This window comes from Neofelis nebulosa, chromosome 5, assembly GCF_028018385.1.
Source record: "Neofelis nebulosa isolate mNeoNeb1 chromosome 5, mNeoNeb1.pri, whole genome shotgun sequence".
Lineage (NCBI taxonomy): Eukaryota > Metazoa > Chordata > Mammalia > Carnivora > Felidae > Neofelis > Neofelis nebulosa.
This window is the reverse complement of record NC_080786.1, coordinates 1,899,943-1,918,535: the sequence shown is the minus strand read 5'-3', so window position 1 is coordinate 1,918,535 and position 18,593 is coordinate 1,899,943. Positions and strand designations below refer to the sequence as shown.

At 43.7% G+C, this 18,593-nt stretch overlaps 1 protein-coding gene across 5 annotated transcripts in view; it reads left to right on the top strand.

The window, feature by feature from the left end:
• FBXL2 (F-box and leucine rich repeat protein 2) overlaps positions 1 to 18,593 on the top strand; it is a 126,033-nt gene that overhangs the window by 87,484 nt on the left and 19,956 nt on the right. For 4 of the 5 annotated variants that reach the window (XM_058729274.1, XM_058729276.1, XM_058729275.1 and 1 more), the window contains 2 exons: positions 16,741 to 16,953; positions 17,616 to 18,554. In XM_058729274.1, the coding sequence (XP_058585257.1) occupies positions 16,741 to 16,953; positions 17,616 to 17,723 (321 nt within the window). In that variant the 3' untranslated portion in view covers positions 17,724 to 18,554. Of the gene's footprint in view, positions 1 to 16,740; positions 16,954 to 17,615; positions 18,555 to 18,593 lie in introns of those variants that run through there. The other variant, XR_009261576.1, reaches the window with a different exon arrangement.

Genomic DNA, 18,593 nt, shown 5'->3' with positions numbered 1-18,593 from the left:
CCCAAGCATATCATTAAACATAAATGGTCTCAATATACCAATTAAAAGGCAGAGAGTGTCAGAGTGGATAAAATAACGTGATCCAAGTATAAGCTGTAAGAAACTCACTTCAAATGTCACAATATTGGTTGGCTAAAGTAAAAGAAAGGGAAAGATCTACAAAAGAAACTTTAAACAAACGAAAACAGGAATGGTTATATTATTGTTGGATACAGTAAACTTCACAGCAAGGAAAACTACCAGGGAGAAAGACATGACATAGTGATAAGAAGGTCAGTCCACCAAGATGACAATGCAATCCGTAATGTATATGCACCAAACAACAGAATTGCAAATTATGTGAAGGAAAAACTATTAGAAAATCCACAATTACAGTTGGACACGTCAGTATTCTCTCAACAATTGATAGTGCAACCAGCCAGAAAATCAACAAGGATATAGAACTCAACACCAGTATGAGAGTGCAAACTGGTGCAGCCACTCTGGAAAACAGTATGGAAGTTCCTTTAAAAGTTAAAAATAGAACTACACTATGATCCATCAATTTTACTGCTAGGTATTTACCCAGAGGGTACAAAAATACTGATTTGAAGAGATGCATGCACCCCAGTGTTTGTAGCAGCATCATCAACAATAGCCAAATTATGGAAAGAGCCCAAATGTCCACTGACTAATGAATGGATAAAGATGTACACACACACACACACACAGTGGAATATTAACCATTAAAAAATGAAACCTTGCCATTTGCAGTGACATGGATGGAGCTAGAGAGTATTATGCTAAAGTGAAGTAAGTCAGAGAAAGACAAAAATATGATTTCACTGATACATGGAGTTTAAGAAACAAAACAAATGAATATGATGGTGAGGGGGTAGGAGCAGGGTGGAGAGAGGCAAACCAAGAAACAGACTCTTAACTATAAAGAACAAATTGATGGTTACCAGAGGAGGGGTGGGCAGAAGAATGGGTAGAAATAGGTGATGAGGATTAGGGAGGGCACTTGTGATGAGCACTGAGTATTGTTATGTAAGTGATGAATCACTAAATTCTATGCCTGAAATTAATATTGCACTGTATGTTAATTAGCTGGAGTTTAAGTAAAAACTTGGGGGAAAAAAACGTAAGTGTAGATGCAAAAAAAAAAAAAAAAAAAAAAAATAACTCCACACCATTAAGGACCTAATGGACATTTATAGAATATGGACATATAGACCTAATGGACATTTATATTATACAACATCAAGGGGTGCCTAGGTGGCTCAGTGGGTTAAGCATCCGACTCTCGATTTCAGCTCAGGTCATGATCTGACAGTTCATGGGGTTAGAGTCCCAGTGGGGCCCCACACTGGCAACACGGAACCTGCTTGGGATTCTTTCTCTCTCTTTCTCTGCCCCTCCCCCACTTGTGCTCACTTACATCAAAATAAACATTTTTTAAAAATAAAAAAGAATACAACAGCAAAACACATTCTTCTCAAGAGTCCATGGGACATATACAAAAAGAGGCCATATCTATATCCATAAAACACCTCAAAAAAACTTAAAATTTAAAAAGAAATAATCCAGAATGTGTTCTCTGACCACAGTAGGATCAAACTAGAAATCAATAACACAAGGTAACAGGATTTCTGAAGATATGGAAATTAAACAACACACTTCTAAATAATCCATTGGTCAAAAAGGAGGAGTCAAGGGAAGTTTTTTTTTTTATGTTTAAGTACTCTCTACACCCAGCATAGGGCTCGAACTTAGACAGCCCCTGAGGTCAAGAATTGTGTGTTTCACCAGCTGAGGCAGCCATGTGCCCCTCACCCATTTTTTCTAAAGCAAGTCTGTATTATGTTCCCCCAAAAGTTAACGTATCAACCATAAGAACAAATTTTGGCCATGTCACTCCAGCAAATACACCTGTCTCTTGGAAAGGAGCATTTCTTTTTTTTTTTTTTTTTTATCCTTTAATCTCTACACCCAACATGGGGCTCAAACTCACAACCCCGAGATCAAGAGTCGTGTACTTCACCAACTGGGCCAGCCAGGCACCCCAAGAGCAATTTTTTTAAAGGTTAAATTAAATGAAAATTAAAATATAACATATCAAAATGTGTTGGATATAGCAAAACAATGCTAACAGGTAAATATATGGCATTAAATGATTACGTTAAAATAAGTCAAGTCTTGGGGCACCTGGCTGGCTCAGTCGGTAGGGCACATGACTTGGTCTCAGGGTTGAGTTTGAGCCCCATGTTGGGTGTAGAGATTACTTAAAATACATAAAATAAACTTTGAAACAAATGTCAGTCATCTTAAACTCCCACCCATATGAAGCCAGAAAAAGAAGATCAAAATAAGGAAAAGAAGGAAAAAATGAGAGAACCCAGTGAAATTGAAATGTGAAAAATGGAAGAAAATCAGCAAACCAATTCTTTGAAACAGAGCTCTAGCAAGACCAAGAGAAGACACAAATTACCAATATCAAGAATGAAAGAGGGTACTATTGTTGCTAACGTGTGTGCCCCCCCAAAAATTCATATGTTGAATGGGAGGTGATTCATGAATGAGTTAGATGCTCTTATAAAACAGCCTCCAGATGGAGCCCTCCCACATCCACCACTTGAGGACTACGCAGTGAGAAGACCTTGGCTGTGAACCAGGAAGGGGGCTGTCTCCGGCCACCATATCAGATATGCCTCCACCATGACCTGGGACTTCTAGCCCCCAAACCGTGAGAGAGAGGTCTGTTGTTTGTAAGCCAGCTCGTCTGTAGCATTCTGTTACAACACCACGAACATACTGAGTGAGACACGGGGCATCACCACCAGCCCTGAAGACATTAAGGATGGTAAGGGAATGCTAGGAACACCTCCCAGAAATCACTTTGACCACTTCACCTAGTACATTTAAAAGCACGAACTAAAGGGCACCGGCAGCTCAGTTGGTTTAGGTGCCCGACTCTTGCTTTAGGCTCAGGTCATGATCCCGCGATTCGTAGGTTCGAGCCCCACCTCGGGCTCTGTGCTTACAGTGCAGAGCCACTTGGGACTCTCTCTCTCTGCCTCTCCCCTGCTCTCTCTGTCTCTCTCTCTTGAATAAACTTAAAAAAAAAAAAAAAGCACAGACCAACACAGCTCGTTCATTATAAAGGATCATTTGAATAACCTTGTTAGTACTAAAGTAATTGAATTTATAATTTTTAAACTGCCAATATATATTGCTTATATAGATATACAAGCAAATGCCCTTCCTTAACAAAACATTAGCAAATAGAATTCAGCAATATATAAAAATATTTATTACCCTGACCAAGCACAGTTTATTCCAGGGACACAAGTCTAGTTTAATATTTGAAAATGAATCATGTAACCACCATGTTAACAGGCTACAGAAGAAGAATTATCGATTGCATCAATTAAAGCAGAGAAAACATTTGATAAAATTCAAAAGAAAAAATTAAAAAATTTTTTCAGTGCCAAGAATACAAGAGAAAAATCCCACTCTTATTTAAACCCCCTAATTACCCCGTTCCCCCACCCCCTCAGGGATTACCTCTGTCTGTTCCTTCTAGAGAAATTTTCTGTGAGACGGAGAGATGATTCCCACCCCCCCCCTCCCTTACTTACTTTATACTGTGTTGCATTTAAAAGCAGTCCTTCCTGCTGTGCTCCTTTGCCCCTGCCTTCCCCTTCCCCTACCTCCACCTTCTCAGGAAGGCTCGTATCAGCTGCTCACTTCCAGATAATGCCTGGCAGTGGTAAGCTTGTTTTCTGGAATATTCCTTCCTCCTAACATACCTATCATGAACAGATGAGGAAATAAAAACCAGTCATAAATCTGTAGGATGCCAGGGGTGGGGGGCATAATACAGGGTGGGGGAGGGGGAAGAAAATACTGGGGTTGGGGAGAGGCTTTAAGGCTAGCCTGAGCTGATTATAATGGACAAGTCTCATCTTCTTTGAGCCTCAGTTTCTTCATCTGTAAAATGGAGATCATAATACCTATTCTGCAGGGATGCTCTGAAGCATAAATGAGATAATGTATAAATCGTGGCCTAAAGCAGAAGGCTTTGACTCTTAGCTCTTTATTTCTGGGTGAACCATGTTGGCAGATTTTCCTGTGAACTCAGGGAACAGGTCAAGAGTTCCTCTGATTATCCTTAAATTAAACCAGTTTTAAATCATGTAAGTACTTGCACATGCCAGTATAGAAGCTTTTCAATTAATATGGGAGTATCTGCTTGATCCCAGAGGCAACTGTTAACGTTTTAATTCCTCAGTTCCTCTGTGTTAAAACAATGAAGCGGACACTTTTACACTATCTCCATCGTCCTCTTCCTCTAATCCGCGTGGTGCCTATGCGTGTATATCCACAGATATATGTATATGTAAATTAATATACATACATACACGCTTTGTTTCTGGTTGTTCTTTATGGTAAATAATGGTTTCTTTTAACAAAATTTCAGCTCTCTCAAAAAAAAAATTCAAAAGGGGGGGGCGCCTGGGTGGCTCAGTCCATTAAGCGTCCAAGTTCGGCTCAGGTCATGATCTCACAGTTCATGAGTTCAGGCCCCGCGTCGGGCTGTGTGCTAACAGCTCAGAGCCTGGACCCTGTTTCGGATTCTGTGTCTCCCTCTCTCCTGCCCCTCCCCCATTCATGCTCTGGCTCTCTCTCTCAAAAAAACAACAAAGACACACAAAAAAATTGGGGGGTGCTCCTGGATGGCTCAGTTGGTTAAGCGTCTGACTCTTGATCTCGGTTCAGGTTGTGATTTCATGGTTCGTGAGATCAGGCTCCACACTGGATTCTGCGCTGACAGTGTGGAGCCTGCTTGAGATTCTCTCTCTCTCACTCTCTCTCTGTCCCTCCCCTGTGCGCGTACTCTCTCTCTCTCTCTAATAATAAACTTAAAAATTTTTTTTAATTAAAAAAATTTCAAGTTCAATTTCTTGATTTAAACAGCCTCCTGAAAAGTTTTCTGGCTTTATTCATAAATCAGTTCTAAAGCTAAAAATGAATGAGCATCAGTAACTGATTACATAAATACTATTTTATGAAGAATTATGTAGTGTGGTTGGATTCATGAGAAAGGAAATATTTCCCTTGTTCAAACAGACCTCAAAGAGGAACCTTTCAAGCATCACCGTCTGACAGAATTTCTCTTTTTCTTTCTAGGTTCCCTTCCCCCTAATTTGTACTCAGCTGCCTATTTCTTGTTGCCAATATCAGTCTTTCTTGATTCTTTTTTCCCTTTGCAGAAACACCTCTCATCCATCCACTTATTTGTCCCATCCTCAGAACTCATTGGGCTCAAACCAGCAGGCATTTCCTTGTCTCAAAGATTATAGTAGGCTTCTAATTGCCCAACTGTATCTACATTTACATCCTGAATAATCTGACAGGGTGCTTTATCTTTTCTTTTTTCCGTTTTTTTTTTAAGTTTATTTATTTATTGAAAGTAATGTCTACACCCAACATAGGGCTCGAACTCACGATCCCAAGCTCAAGAGTCACATGCTCTTCTGACTGAGCCAGCCAGGCTCCCCTGGTGGTTTTTGTTTTCAATTTTAATTTTTTACTGAAGTAAAATATACATGCAGAAAAGAGCACTTATCATCAGTATATGTATCAACGCACTCGCATGAGCTGAATGATGAAGAATCAACATTAGCAGACTCCAGGCAGCCCTTTTCTGCTGTTCCCTTCTGGTCACCAACAGACACCCACCCACCACCATCAAGGGGAGTGACTTCTGACCCTAACCCCAGATTAGTTTTGCCCTTGTTTTGTACTTTATTATCCAAACTGTGGGAATGGAATTATGATGTGTACTCCTCTATGTCTGGCTTCTTCTCCATTATGTTTGTGAAATTTCCCCATATTCTGGCATGGAAGTGAACGTTGTTCATTCTTGCGGTATGAGCGGTTTCCAGGTTGGGGCTATTCGACCAGTATTGTAACGTCTTGTGATGAACACGTGTGTGCCTTTCGGTCCCAACAGCTGAGCCCCCGCGGTGGAGGAGAGTTCTGGTCGCTCGGCGTCCTCCCCGGCAACTTACTTTCCATCTTTTTCATTTTAGCCATTCTGGCGGGTATGTAATAGTACACGATGGCATCTTTGAAAACCAAGTAGAATACCGCCTTCTTCTTAGCATTTCCCAGTGATCCGAGAACCAAGGTGAAACTCCTTCCTGTGGCCTGCACAGCTCCTGTTCCCTCCAGCCCTTCGGCATCTCGATGCTCCCTCCCTTCCCCTGTGCAGGACATGCCGTTCTCCCCCTGCTCCCTGCAGTACCACCCACAACACGCTCCTCGCTCTCATCCCTCATGGCTCCTAACCCTTGGCGTGTCCAAGGGTCTAAAGGGGTCTAAAGCCACGCTGTTTCATTTCTGGAACCATAGCTCCACCAGTGCAGAAAAGCGTGTTCTTACTCACTGTTGCAGCATAGGGCCGGCCACAGAGCCAAGGAACAAATGAGTAATAGGACTTTGGTGTAACCTCTTTTGCCCCTGAACGGTTATGATGGGATGGATATTGCTTTTGTATGCATTTGGAGAAAGTGTCAGGTCTCAAACTGTTGAAATGGAGAACTTAAATTACAATTGTAATTTCAATTACAGAAATGCCATCTGGCTATATAACATTAATCTGAATTTGTTATGTCTGTTTATGCCCAAGAGAAGCCAGGAATGTCAGATCACACTGTTCAAGGTCTGTTTAACCATAACCATCAAACGTGCTCAGTATGTCTCCCGAGTCATGGCTGTGTGCATACTTTTCTAAATAACGTGGGCATCAGATTCGTTGACTGCACTGGTCTCCCTCAAGGGGAGAACTGGGCTATCAAACTGCACTAAATGGAGTAAACTCTGAAATTTCCCTGAAATCTTTTTTTTTTTTTAACTTTAAAAAAGGTCTTTAATGATAAGTGAACAAATTAATAGCAATTTAATAAAAATGATATAGCCATGCTGTGTCAGGAGTGGGTTTTCATTCCATTCCTCCATCACCAGAATATTAGTGAATCTATGGCGTATGTGGTTTCAGTCCACATCGTAATCTAATACCCAGCAGTTTGCTTTTCTTCCAGCACCCTGCTCCTACCTGACTCTAATTGAAAGCAGGACGCTCTATTATTCTTTTGCTCATTATTGAACTGGATTCTTCTCAGAGCACCCCCACTCCATCCCCAGGGCATGGGGATCCCTGCTTAGGCAGACCACCCAGGATCCCACAGAAAAGTGGTCAGTCTGAGTGCAGGTAGGTGGTTGATCTCAGGTTTCTGTTAAGAACCATTAACTCTGTCTTGATGAACACTTATGAGGATTTACTCCATTCTCAAGCCTTGTGGCAGTAAAGTTTGAATTTTCCAGAATTACTGCTACTCAGAGGTATAATGGAGGTGTAATTGATATATTATTTTAGCTTCAGGTGTACAATGTAATGATTTGATATTTGTATATATTGCAAAATGATCAACATGATAGAGTTTAGTTAACATCTGTCACCCTATTTAAAAAAGTTTTTTCTTAGAATGAGATCTTTTAAGATTTTCTCTCAGCAACTTTCAAATAACATTAACTACAGTCACCATGCTATGCATTACATCCCTAGAACTTATTTATTTAATGGTTGGAAATTTGTCCATTTTGACCCCCTTCACCCTTTTCACCCCACCCCCACCCCACCTCTGACAATCATCAGTGTGTTCTTTTTTTTTTTTAATGTTTCAAATTTTTATTTAAATTCCAGTTAGTTTACATATAGTATAATATTGGTTTCAGGATGTATTCTCTGTATCTATGAGCTTGATTTTTTTTTAATTCCATGTATGTGGCATCATACAGTATTTTCTTTCTCTGCCTGATTTATGTCACTTAGTATAATGCCTTCAAGGTCCATCTGTGTTGTTGCAAATGGTAAGATTTCATCCTTTTTTATGGCTGAATAATATTCCACTGTGTGTGTGTGTGTGTGTGATGTTTTCATTACCCATTCATCATTAGTGGACACTCAGGTTGTTTCCATGTCTTGGCTAATGTAAATAATACTGCAATAACCATGGGAGTGCAGACGTTTTCGGATTAGTGTTTTCATTTTCTTCAGATAAATACCCAGAAGTGGAAGTGCTGGAAAATATGGCAGTTCTATTTTTAATTTTTTTAGAAGATTTTTAAATGTTTTATTTTTGACAGCAAGAACGCGAGCTGGGGAGGGGCAGAGAAAGAGGGGGACAGAGGATCCAAGGCAGGCTCGCTCAGCAGCGAGCCCAAAGTGGGGCTTGAACTCATGAACCGTGAGATCATGACCTAAGCTGGAGTCAGACACTCAACCGACTGAGCCACCCAGGTGCCCCTATTTTTAATTTTGTTTAAGTTTATGTATTTATTTTGAGAGAGAGAGGGAAAGAGAGGATCCCACATAGGCTCTGCACCATCAGCACAGAGCTAGATGCTGGGCTAAATTCCACAACTGTGATATCATGACCTGAGCCAAAATCAAGAGTCGGTCACTTAACTGACTGAGACACCCAGGTACCCCTTAATTTTTTGAGGAATCTCCATATTCTTTTCCATGGTGGCTGCACCAACTTACATTCCCATCAACAGCACACAGGGGTTCCCTTTTCTCCACATCCGCAACAACATTAGTCATTTCTTATCTTTTTGATAATAGCCATTCTGCCAGGGGTAAGGTGGTATCTCATTGTGGTTTTTTTTTTTTTTTAATTTTTTTTTTATTAAAAAAAATTTTTTTTTTAACGTTTTATTTATTTTTGAGAGAGAGAGAGACATAGCATGAATGGGGGGAGGGGCAGAGAGAGAGGGAGACACAGAATCGGAAACAGGCTCCAGGCTCTGAGCCATCAGCCCAGAGCCCGACGCGGGGCTCGAACTCACGGACCGCGAGATCATGACCTGAGCCGAAGTCGGACGTTTAACCGACTGAGCCACCCAGGCGCCCCTCTCATTGTGGTTTTGATTGGCATTTCCCTGATGGTTAACAATTTTGAGCACCTTTCCATGTGTCTCTTGGCTCTCTGTATGTCTTAACTGGACAAGTGTCTATTCAGGCCCTTTACCCACTTTTTAAATCAGCCCCCCCCCCTTTTTGCTACTAAGTTGGATGCATTATTTATATATTTTGGATATTAGCCCCTTATCAGATATGTGCGTTGCAAATATCCTCTTCCATTCTTTTCATTTGGTTGGTGGTTTCCTTTGCTGTGCAGTATTTTTTAGTTTGATGTGTCCCACTTGTTTATTTTTACCTTTGTTGCCCTTGCTCTTGGCACTCATTCCAAAAATGTCATTACCAAGACCATTGTCAAGGAGCTTACTGCCTATGATGTTTTCTTCCAGGAGTTCTGTGGTTTCGGTTCTTACATTAAGTCTTCAATTTGAGTTAATTTTTGCATATGCTATATTAAGATAGGAGTCCACTTTCATTCTTCTGCGTGTGGCTCTCCAGTTTTCCCAGCAGCATTTATTGAAAGAGCGTCCTTTTGGGGCGCCTGGGTGGTGCAGTCGGTTGAGCGTCCGACTTCAGCCAGGTCACAATCTCGCGGTCCGTGAGTTCGAGTCCCGCGTCAGGCTCTGGGCTGATGGCTCGGAGCCTGGAGCCTGTTTCCGATTCTGTGTCTCCCTCTCTCTCTGACCCTCCCCTGTTCATGCTCTGTCTCTCTCTGTCCCAAAAATAAATAAAAAAACGTTGAAAAAAAAGAAAAAGAAAAAAAAAAAGAAAGAGTGTCCTTTTGCCGTTGTATATTCTTGGCTTCTTCATTGTAAATTAACTGATTGTTTGGACTCTATTCGGTTCCACTGATCTGTGTTTCTGTTTTTATTTTTATTTTGTTTTGAGAGAGAGCACAAGCAGGGCAGAGGGGCAGAGCGGGGAGAGAGGGAGAGAGAGGGAGAAGATCCTAAACAGGCTCCACACACAGCATGGAGCCTGACACAGGGCTCAATCCCATGACCCTGGGATCATGACCTGAGCTGAAATCAAGAGTCAGATGCTCAACCAACTGAGCCACCCAGGTGCCCTATGTGTTTGTTTTTAATGCCAGCATTGTACTGTTTTGATTACTATAGCATTCTTTGTAATGTAGCTTGAAACCAGGGAGTGTGAGGTTTTCAGCTTTTTCTTCTCAAAATTGCTTTGGCTAATCAGGGTCTTTTATGGTTCCATACAAATTTTAGGATTCTTTGTTCTGTTTCTATGAAAAATGCAATTGGAATTTTGATAAAGATTGCTTGAATCTGTAGATTGCTTTGAGTATGGACATTTTAACAGTTTGCCTTTTTCCAATCCATGAGCACAAAGTATCTTTCCATTTGTGCCGTCTTAAATGTCTTTCATCAAGGTCTTGTAGTTTTCACAGTACAGGTCTTTTACACCTCCTTGGTTAAAGTTATTTCTAGGTTTTTTATTCTTGTTGATGCAATTGTAAAAGGGATTGTTGTACAGCAATGAAGCCAGGTTTATGTGAATCTTGTATCCTGAGACTTTACTGAATTTGTTTCCTTTAAAAATTTTTTTAATGTTTACTTACTTTTGAGAGAGACTGAGCACAAGCAGGGTAGGGGCAAGGGGCTGGGCGGGGGGGTAGGGGTGGGGGACACAGAATCCGAAGCAGGCTCCAGGCTCTGAGCTGTTAGCACAGAGCCCGATCCCGGGCTTCAATCCACAAACTGTGAGATCATGACCTGAACCAAAGCCAGACGCTCAACCGACTGAGCCACCTAAGCACCCGTTTATTATTTCTAATGTTTTTTGGTGGAGTCTTTAGGGTTTTCTGTATATAATATTGTGTCATTTGCAAATAGTGAAAGTTTTCTTTCTTTCTTTCTAATTTGGGTATCTTTATTTCTTTTTCTTACCTAATTCCTCTGGTTAGGATTTCTATTACTGTGTTGAATAAACATGGCAAGAGTGGGTATCCTTGTTTCTTCCTAAGAGGAGAGTCTTTCAGGCTTTTCACCATTGAGTATGATGCTAGCTGTGAGCCTGTCATATATGGTCTTTATTATATTGAGGTATGTCCCTTCTTTACTGTTTTTTTTTTTTCTTAATCATCAATGAATGTTGGATTTTGTCAAATTCTATTACTGCGTCTATTTAGATCATAGGATTTCTGTCCTTCATTTTGCTAATGTGCTATATCATACTGATTGATTTAAGAATGTTCAGCCATCCTTGCATCCCTGAAATAAATTCCACTTGATTGTAGTGTATGATTTAATGTACTGTTGAACTCAGTTTGCTAATATTTTGTTGAGGGTTACTCCATCTATGTTTAAGAAGTTGTTTTATTTTTGAGAGAGAGTGTGTAGGGGAGGGGCAGAGAGAGAAGAGAGAATCCCAAGCAGGCTCCCCACTGTCAGTATGGAGCCTGATGTGGGGCTTGAACCCATGAACCATGAGATCATGACCTGAGCCAGTATCAAGAGTTGGACACTTAACTGACCGAGCCACCCAGGCGCCCCTGCATCTGTTTATCAGAGATATTGGTCTGTAATTTTCTTTTCTTTTCTTTTTCTTTCTTTCTTTTTTTTTTTTTTTTTTTGTTGTTGTTGTTGTTGTGTCTTTGTCTAGTTTTGGTTAGCAGGGCAATGCTTGCCTTGCAAAATGAGTTTGGAAATGTTCCCTCTTCTTTTTTGGAAGAGTTTGAGAAGGTTTGGTATTAATTCTAAGTATTTGATAGAATTCACCAATGAAGCAGTATGGTCTGGGACTTCTCTTTGTTGGCAGAGTTTAGATGACTGATTCAATCCCTTATTAGTAATCAGTCTGTTCAGATTTTCTATTTCTTTATGACCCAGTTTTGGTTGGTTCTTTGCTTCTGTGAATGTACTCGTTTCTTCTAAGTTGTCCAGTTTGTTGGCATATAATCGTTCTTCGTGTCTTACGATTTGTTGTACTTCTATGGTGTCATTTAGAAGGTCTCCTCTTTTGTTCCTGAGTTTATGTAGTTGATCCTTCTCTTTTTTTTCTTGGTGAGTCTAGCTAAAGGCTTGTTAATTATATCTTTTCATAGAACCAGCCCTTCATTTCATTGCTCTTTTCTGTCTCTTTCCTTCATGTCTTCTCTGATCTTTATTTCGCTTCTTGTACGAATGTTGGGCTTTGTCATCTTCCTGTAGTTCCTTAAGGCGTTAAGTTAGATGGTTTGACTTTGCTCATTCCTTGAGGTAGGTAGGCCTTTATTGCAACAAGCGGTTGCCCTGGAAGTGCTTTTGCTGTATCCCCTAAATTTTGGTATATTACATTTCCATTTTTATTTGTCTCAGGCATTTTTAAAACTTCTCTTTTGATTTCTTCTTTGACCCACTGGTGGTTCAGTAACATGTTACAGATCCATATATTTGTAAATTTTCCACTTCTTATAATCGATTTCTACTTTCATACCATCATGGTTGGAAAAAATGCTTGATGCGGTTTCAATCTTCTTAAGATTTATTAAGATTTCTTACATGTCCTAACATGTGATCTGTTCTGGAGAATTGTCCCACGTGCACTTGAGAAGAACGTGTGTTCTGCTTGGATAGAGTGTTGTGTATAGATCTGGTAAGTCCGTCTGTTCTAACATGTTGTGTATGGCTGATATTTCCTTACTGATTTTGTCTGGATGGTCTATCTATTGATGTAACTGGGGTATAAATGCCCTCTACTCTTAATCGTATTGCTGTTTCTTCCTTTAGATCTGTTAATATATGCTTTATATATTTAGGTGCTCCTATATTAGGTGCATAAATATTTACCCATGTTTATGCTCTTGTTGGATTGACCCCTTTATCACTATGTAATGCTCTTCTTTGTTATTATGGTGTTTTAAAGTGTTATTTTGTCTGATGTATGTATGGCTACCTCCAGCTTTCTTTTGATTTTCATTTGCATGGGATATCTTTTTCCATCCCTTTACTTTCAGTCTGTGTGTGTCCTTACACTTAGAGAGTCACTTATAGGCAGCATATAGATGGGTCTTTTTTTTTTTTTTTTTTAATTCATTCAGGTACTCTGTATCTTTTGATTGAAGAATTTAGTCCATTTAAAGTAATTATTGATAGTTACGTATTTATTGCCATTATGCTAATTGTTTTCTAGCTGTTTTGTAGTTCCTCTTGTTCCTTTCTTCTTTTGTTCTCTTCCTTTGTGGTTTGATGACTTTCTTTAGTGGTACACTTAGATCCTTTTATCTTTTGTGTATCACAGATTTTTGCTTTGTGGTCACCATGAGGTTGTTACATATAACAACTTATATTTGCTTTATGTTTGTTTATTTTTGAGACAGAGAAACAGAGCATGAGTGGGGTAGGGGCAGAGCGAGAGGGAGACACAGAATCTGAAGCAGGCTCCCGGCTCCCAGCCGTCGGCACAGAGCCCGACACGGGGCTCGAACCCACGAGCTGTGAGATCGTGACCTGAGCCAAAGTCGGACGCTCAGAGGACTGAGCCACCCCAGGTGCCCCAACAACTTGTATTTGTAACTATTTTATGATAACATATTTGAATACATTCTGAAATTCTACATTTTTACTCTCCCTCCTTCCTGTTTTGTTTTCAGTGTCACATTTTACATCTTTTTATCTTGTGTATCCCTTGTTTGTAGTTTTAGAATTTTTTTTTTTTTACTACTTTTGTCTTTTAGCCTTCAAACTAACTACACCATTACTCCATATTTACCTTGACCAGTGAGATTTAGCCTTTCTCATGTTAATAATGAGTGCCCTTTCTTTTCAGCTTAACAAAGTCCTTTTAATATTTTTTGTGAGTTGGTTTAGTAAGATGATTAACTCCTTTAGCCTTAGCTTGTCTGGAAAACTCTTATCTCCAACTCTGAATGATAACTTTGGTAGTTAGAGTATTCTTGGTTGGAAGTATTTTTTCTTTCAGTACTTTGAATTTCACGCCACTCACTCCCTTCTGTCCTGCAGTTTCTGTTGAAAAACCTGCTGTTAGTCTTATGGGGGCTCCTTCGTGCATAACAAGTTTTGAATCTTGCTGATTTTAAGGTTCTCTTTAACTTTTGACATTTTAATTATGTGTCTTGGTGTGCATCTCTTGGGGTTCATATTTTTAGAACTCTGTACTTCCTGGATCTGGATGTCTGGGGTTTTTTTTGCCCTAGGTTGAGGTTTTTAGCCACCATTCCTTGAAATAAGTTTTCTCCTTTCTCTCTCTCTCCTCCTACTGAGAGCCCTATGATATGAATGTTAATCCACTTGATGTTGTCCCACATATCCCTTAAGCTCTCCCCACTTTTTTTCATTTCTGTGTTTCTTTCTGTTGTTCTGTTTGGGTGAGGTCTAACCGCTCTGTCTTCAGGTTCACTGATTCTTCTGATTTATCTAGTCTGCTCTTGAAGTCTCTAGTGATTTTTTTCTGTTACTATATTCTTCAGCTCCATGACCCCGTTTGGTGTTTTCTTATATTTTGTTGAAGTTGTGTATTGATCCATTTTCCTCCAGGGTATGGTGAGCATCTTTATGACCATTACTTACCCTTCTTCTTAAATTTTGTAATGTTTATTATTCTGAGAGAGAGAAATAGAGATGGCACGAGTGGAGGAGGGGCAGAGAGAGAGAGAACCCCAGGCAGGCTCCATGCTCTCAGCCCAGAGCCCTATCTGGAGCTCAAACTCAGGAAACCTTGAGATCATGACCCGAGCCAAGATCGGGAATCGGATGCTTAGCTGGCAGTCAACCAGGCACCGCATTTATCTTTTAGTAAGGTGTTTTTCCTGAGGTTCCTAGAGAAAAAGGCCTCTCCTCTTCATGAAGGAGTGAGCTCATGTAGAAGATGGACCTTCTTGTTCAACCAGTTATCGGTGGCTCTCAAACCTTTGTGTCTGTACAGCCTGTTTTATTATTCATGGTTCCCAGTAGTTGAGGAGGTGCCAAGATCGGTCAGTGTCCCAAAAGGGAGAAGCTCAGCACCTAGATTCAGGCTGACTGGAAGATACTCGGGCAGCAGCTTAAAAAATATGCATTGTACACAGTTCCTTGGGACTGCAAGCATGAACTCCACTGGCCACCAGGGCCAGGTGATCTAGGTGTCCTCTCGGTGGCAGTTGCAAAGACCAGGACTCCACACAAGTGTATAAACACCTGTGTGGGAAATACCGGCACGCTGTAGTGAGGCGGGGGGACCGTGCGTGCAGAGGTGGCGTGCACCTGCCTGGTTCCCTGAGAACACGTGGTAGGCCTTGGGCACATGCCAAACTCGAAGCCCACCCTGCAGGACTAAGCTGCAGCTCAAGCACGTACAGCTCTTTATCATCGGGCGGGGGTGCGTTTCGGTCTGCTTTCTGGGAAACGTCCTGGGGGCGGTAGCCTGCCAGGGAAGAGCTGATGATCGAAGTCCTGTGGGACCCAGGAACGTAAGCCCCTCTGGCCAGCAGGGCCAGGTGACCAAGGGGCATTCCTGAGTGGCCGGCCCCAAAGACCAGGACACGAGATGCACGTAAAAGCTCCCCTCCAGGAGATCCCGGCGCTCTGGAGTGTGGCAGCGGGGGGAGAAGAGGGCGCCTCCCGAGGTCCCCGGGGAGGAGGGCGGGCAGCCCTGAGATGGGTTTGTTGGAAGCCTGCCCCTCAGGCTGCCGCTGCGAGGGTGAGCCACGAGGCCTCTTTCGTAGACAGGACTCCTGGGCCTGTTGTCTCGTGCTGTGCCCTGGGGCTGTTGGCCATTTACCATCTCTTCCCGTGCGGCCCACCAGCAGAAGCCCCGCTGGCCCCCAGAGCCAGGAGACGCAGAGGTGTTGTTCTCTGGCAGCTGGAACACCAGGGTGCCAGGTGGGAAACCCAGGCACTGGACACACAGAAGTTCCTTCCGGACAGATAATGGTGTTCTGAAGCACAGCACAGGGAGAGGGAGAAGTTGGTGCCCACTGGCTGAGTGACCGAGGGGGGGCTGTAGAGAAGATGCCCACCGAGAAAGAGAAATTGGGGAAAAAAAGCCTAGAATTCCTTGTCTTTTTTTTTTTTTTAAGCCTTCTTCAGTCGGAGCAAGACAGAGGGAGTGCACGAAGGCGGTGGCCGCCAGTCCCTGGGCCTAGAGCTTCCCAGCAGGCCCCGAGTGTGTCTCAGACCAGATGCCTGGGCCTCAGGCCAGTGCTCCCACACAGAGTCCAGGCGCCCCTCAATGGGCCACTTCCAAGCTGGGCTCTGGGGCGGGGCAGTCCAAGTGTGTGAGCCCTTTAAGAGCCATTTCTGGAATCACTAGCCTCGTGGGCCTGGTGGATGTGAGCCTGGTGGTGTTCAAAGTAGATGTTTTAGGGGCCTGTCTCTCAGGCACAGATTTTAAAAGTTGGGATGCCCAACGTGGGGTGCAAGCCCTTTGCTCCCCGGGGAGAAACTCCGGGTTTTGAGCTCTCTCCCAGCCGTGGGTCTCTGCACTGGGGGTGGGACTTAATGGCGAGACGGTGTCCCAGCTTCTCCCACCCGCTGTGACACGGGCCCTCTTTCAGTGTGTGAGTCACTCAGCTAGCTTTTAGGGCTCTTTTGTCAGAGCAGGTTGTCCTTTACATACCCGTAGAATCAGGGTGCTGACGGGAGGAGGGGAGTCAAGATCCTCTCGCGTCATCTTTAACTGGATCACCTGCAGTTGGAAAGATGAGAGAACAGCAAACCCATGGCCGGAGGACCCCGAGGCTTTGTGTTTGATCCACAAGGCCCTGCTCAGGCCAGCTTCCGTGCTTTAGGCCTCGGGTCTTGCGAACATCCGCGCTTTCCTCCCTGTTCCAGAGTCTGTCCCACTGTGAGCTCATCACAGATGATGGGATCCTGCACCTGAGCAACAGCACCTGCGGCCACGAGAGGCTGCGGGTCCTAGAACTAGACAACTGTCTCCTCATCACCGACGTGGCCCTGGAGCACCTGGAGAACTGCCGCGGCCTGGAGCGCCTGGAGCTGTACGACTGCCAGCAGGTCACCCGCGCGGGCATCAAGCGGATGCGGGTAAGCGGGGGGCACGCGTCCCCTGGCGCTTTCGAAGCTAACGGCGAACGCGCCAAGAATCAACGTCCGCTCCCCACATTTTACCCTCAGCCCGTATTCTGCAGACTGGCAGGCTGAACAGGAGTCTCCCTGTCCAAAATTTCCATGGTAGACCTCACCCTGGCAGTTTCCACTTTCCAGAACGGTGTTGGTCTGGGGTTCCTCGTAGTCTGATCGGAATCCTGAGGAAGGAGCCTTACGGCCGTTACCGGCAGGAAGGAGACCGGGGTCCTGGTTACTTTCCAGATCAGAGGGCTTCAGGAGAATGTGGCTTCCCCTCCCCCCAGGCAGTTTACCTTGTTTTCTTGAATGCGCTCTGAGCTTTGCATCTCCCTCCCAGAGCTGACCCGGGTGCCAAAGCTGTGAGGCCCGTGCTCGGTCTGCATCCAGGGCTGGTGACGACACCGGGGCACGTATTCTGTGCTCTTTGGAAGGTGCTGGCTTAGGGGGACAGTGTGTCAGCAGCAGCTCTTGCCTGCACCGGGAATTCTCTCTGAACTATCTGCCCGAGGGGAAGGGGGTCGATTCTATGTGGAGAACCCGTGGGCTCGTCTAGGACTGTGCCTCTAATCCTCAGAACCCCCGCGTAGCGATGACTCCAGGTCGGGCTTTTCTGTTTCCAGGCTCAGCTCCCTCACGTCAAAGTCCACGCCTACTTTGCTCCCGTCACCCCGCCGACAGCAGTGGGAGGAAGCGGACAGCGACTGTGCAGGTGCTGTGTCATCCTCTGACGGCAGCGGCCAAGCCCAAGGCGCGAGGTGTCCCTTCCTCCAGAGAAGACCCAAGTCTTCCCGACCTGCCCCCACCTTCGCCCAGATCTCTCGGTTCTCCACTGGGAAAGGCACGTTCAGGTAAAAGACTCCGGTAGGGACCGCAGTGACTCCGGTGAGAGTTTTCACCTTTATTCTGCTACGAGGCAATCCCGTCACAGCCCGGGGTCTGGTGGCACGAGGCAAGAGCGGCCTCGGGGTAGCTGGGCCACACGGGAGAAGTGGGGGCCTTCTTAGGAAGTCCCGCCCTTGGCTTTGTCGGCGTTCCTCAGACCGACCGTCAGTGTTAGCACAAATCGAGCAGAAGAAATAAGCTGTTGATCTTCTACCTGATACTTAAGCCAGCGGCCTACTTTAATTCACACTGATTCCATTTTGACGAGCAGGACTTTTCCACTTGAAGACTCAATAGCAGCTTTCTCAAAGTGACTGTACTGCAAATCCACGATGCCTGCTAGTTTTGTATGTAGAGCCTTGGGTGGGAGGCAAGTTAGCAGGTTTCCACGAGACACCAAAGAAATGAGGACTCTGAACTGGGTGGGGCAGGGTCTTCACCCTTCTGTCAGCTTGTCACACACACTTTCGGGAACCGAGAGCTAAACACACACGGCTCGGAGGTCGTGTCGCTGCCTGACCAGACAGGGGCTGTGGCCCGTGCCGCGGCACAGAGCGCGTTTTCGTTATAGGAGAAGAGCTAATCACGCCACCTCTCGCAAGACCTGGGGGACCTTAAAGAAACAGAATGACGGCTTAAGTTATCTACAATGTAATCAATTAAAAATAATGAATGGATGCATGTAGAATGGGTGTGATTTTTTCCAAGTTTATTTT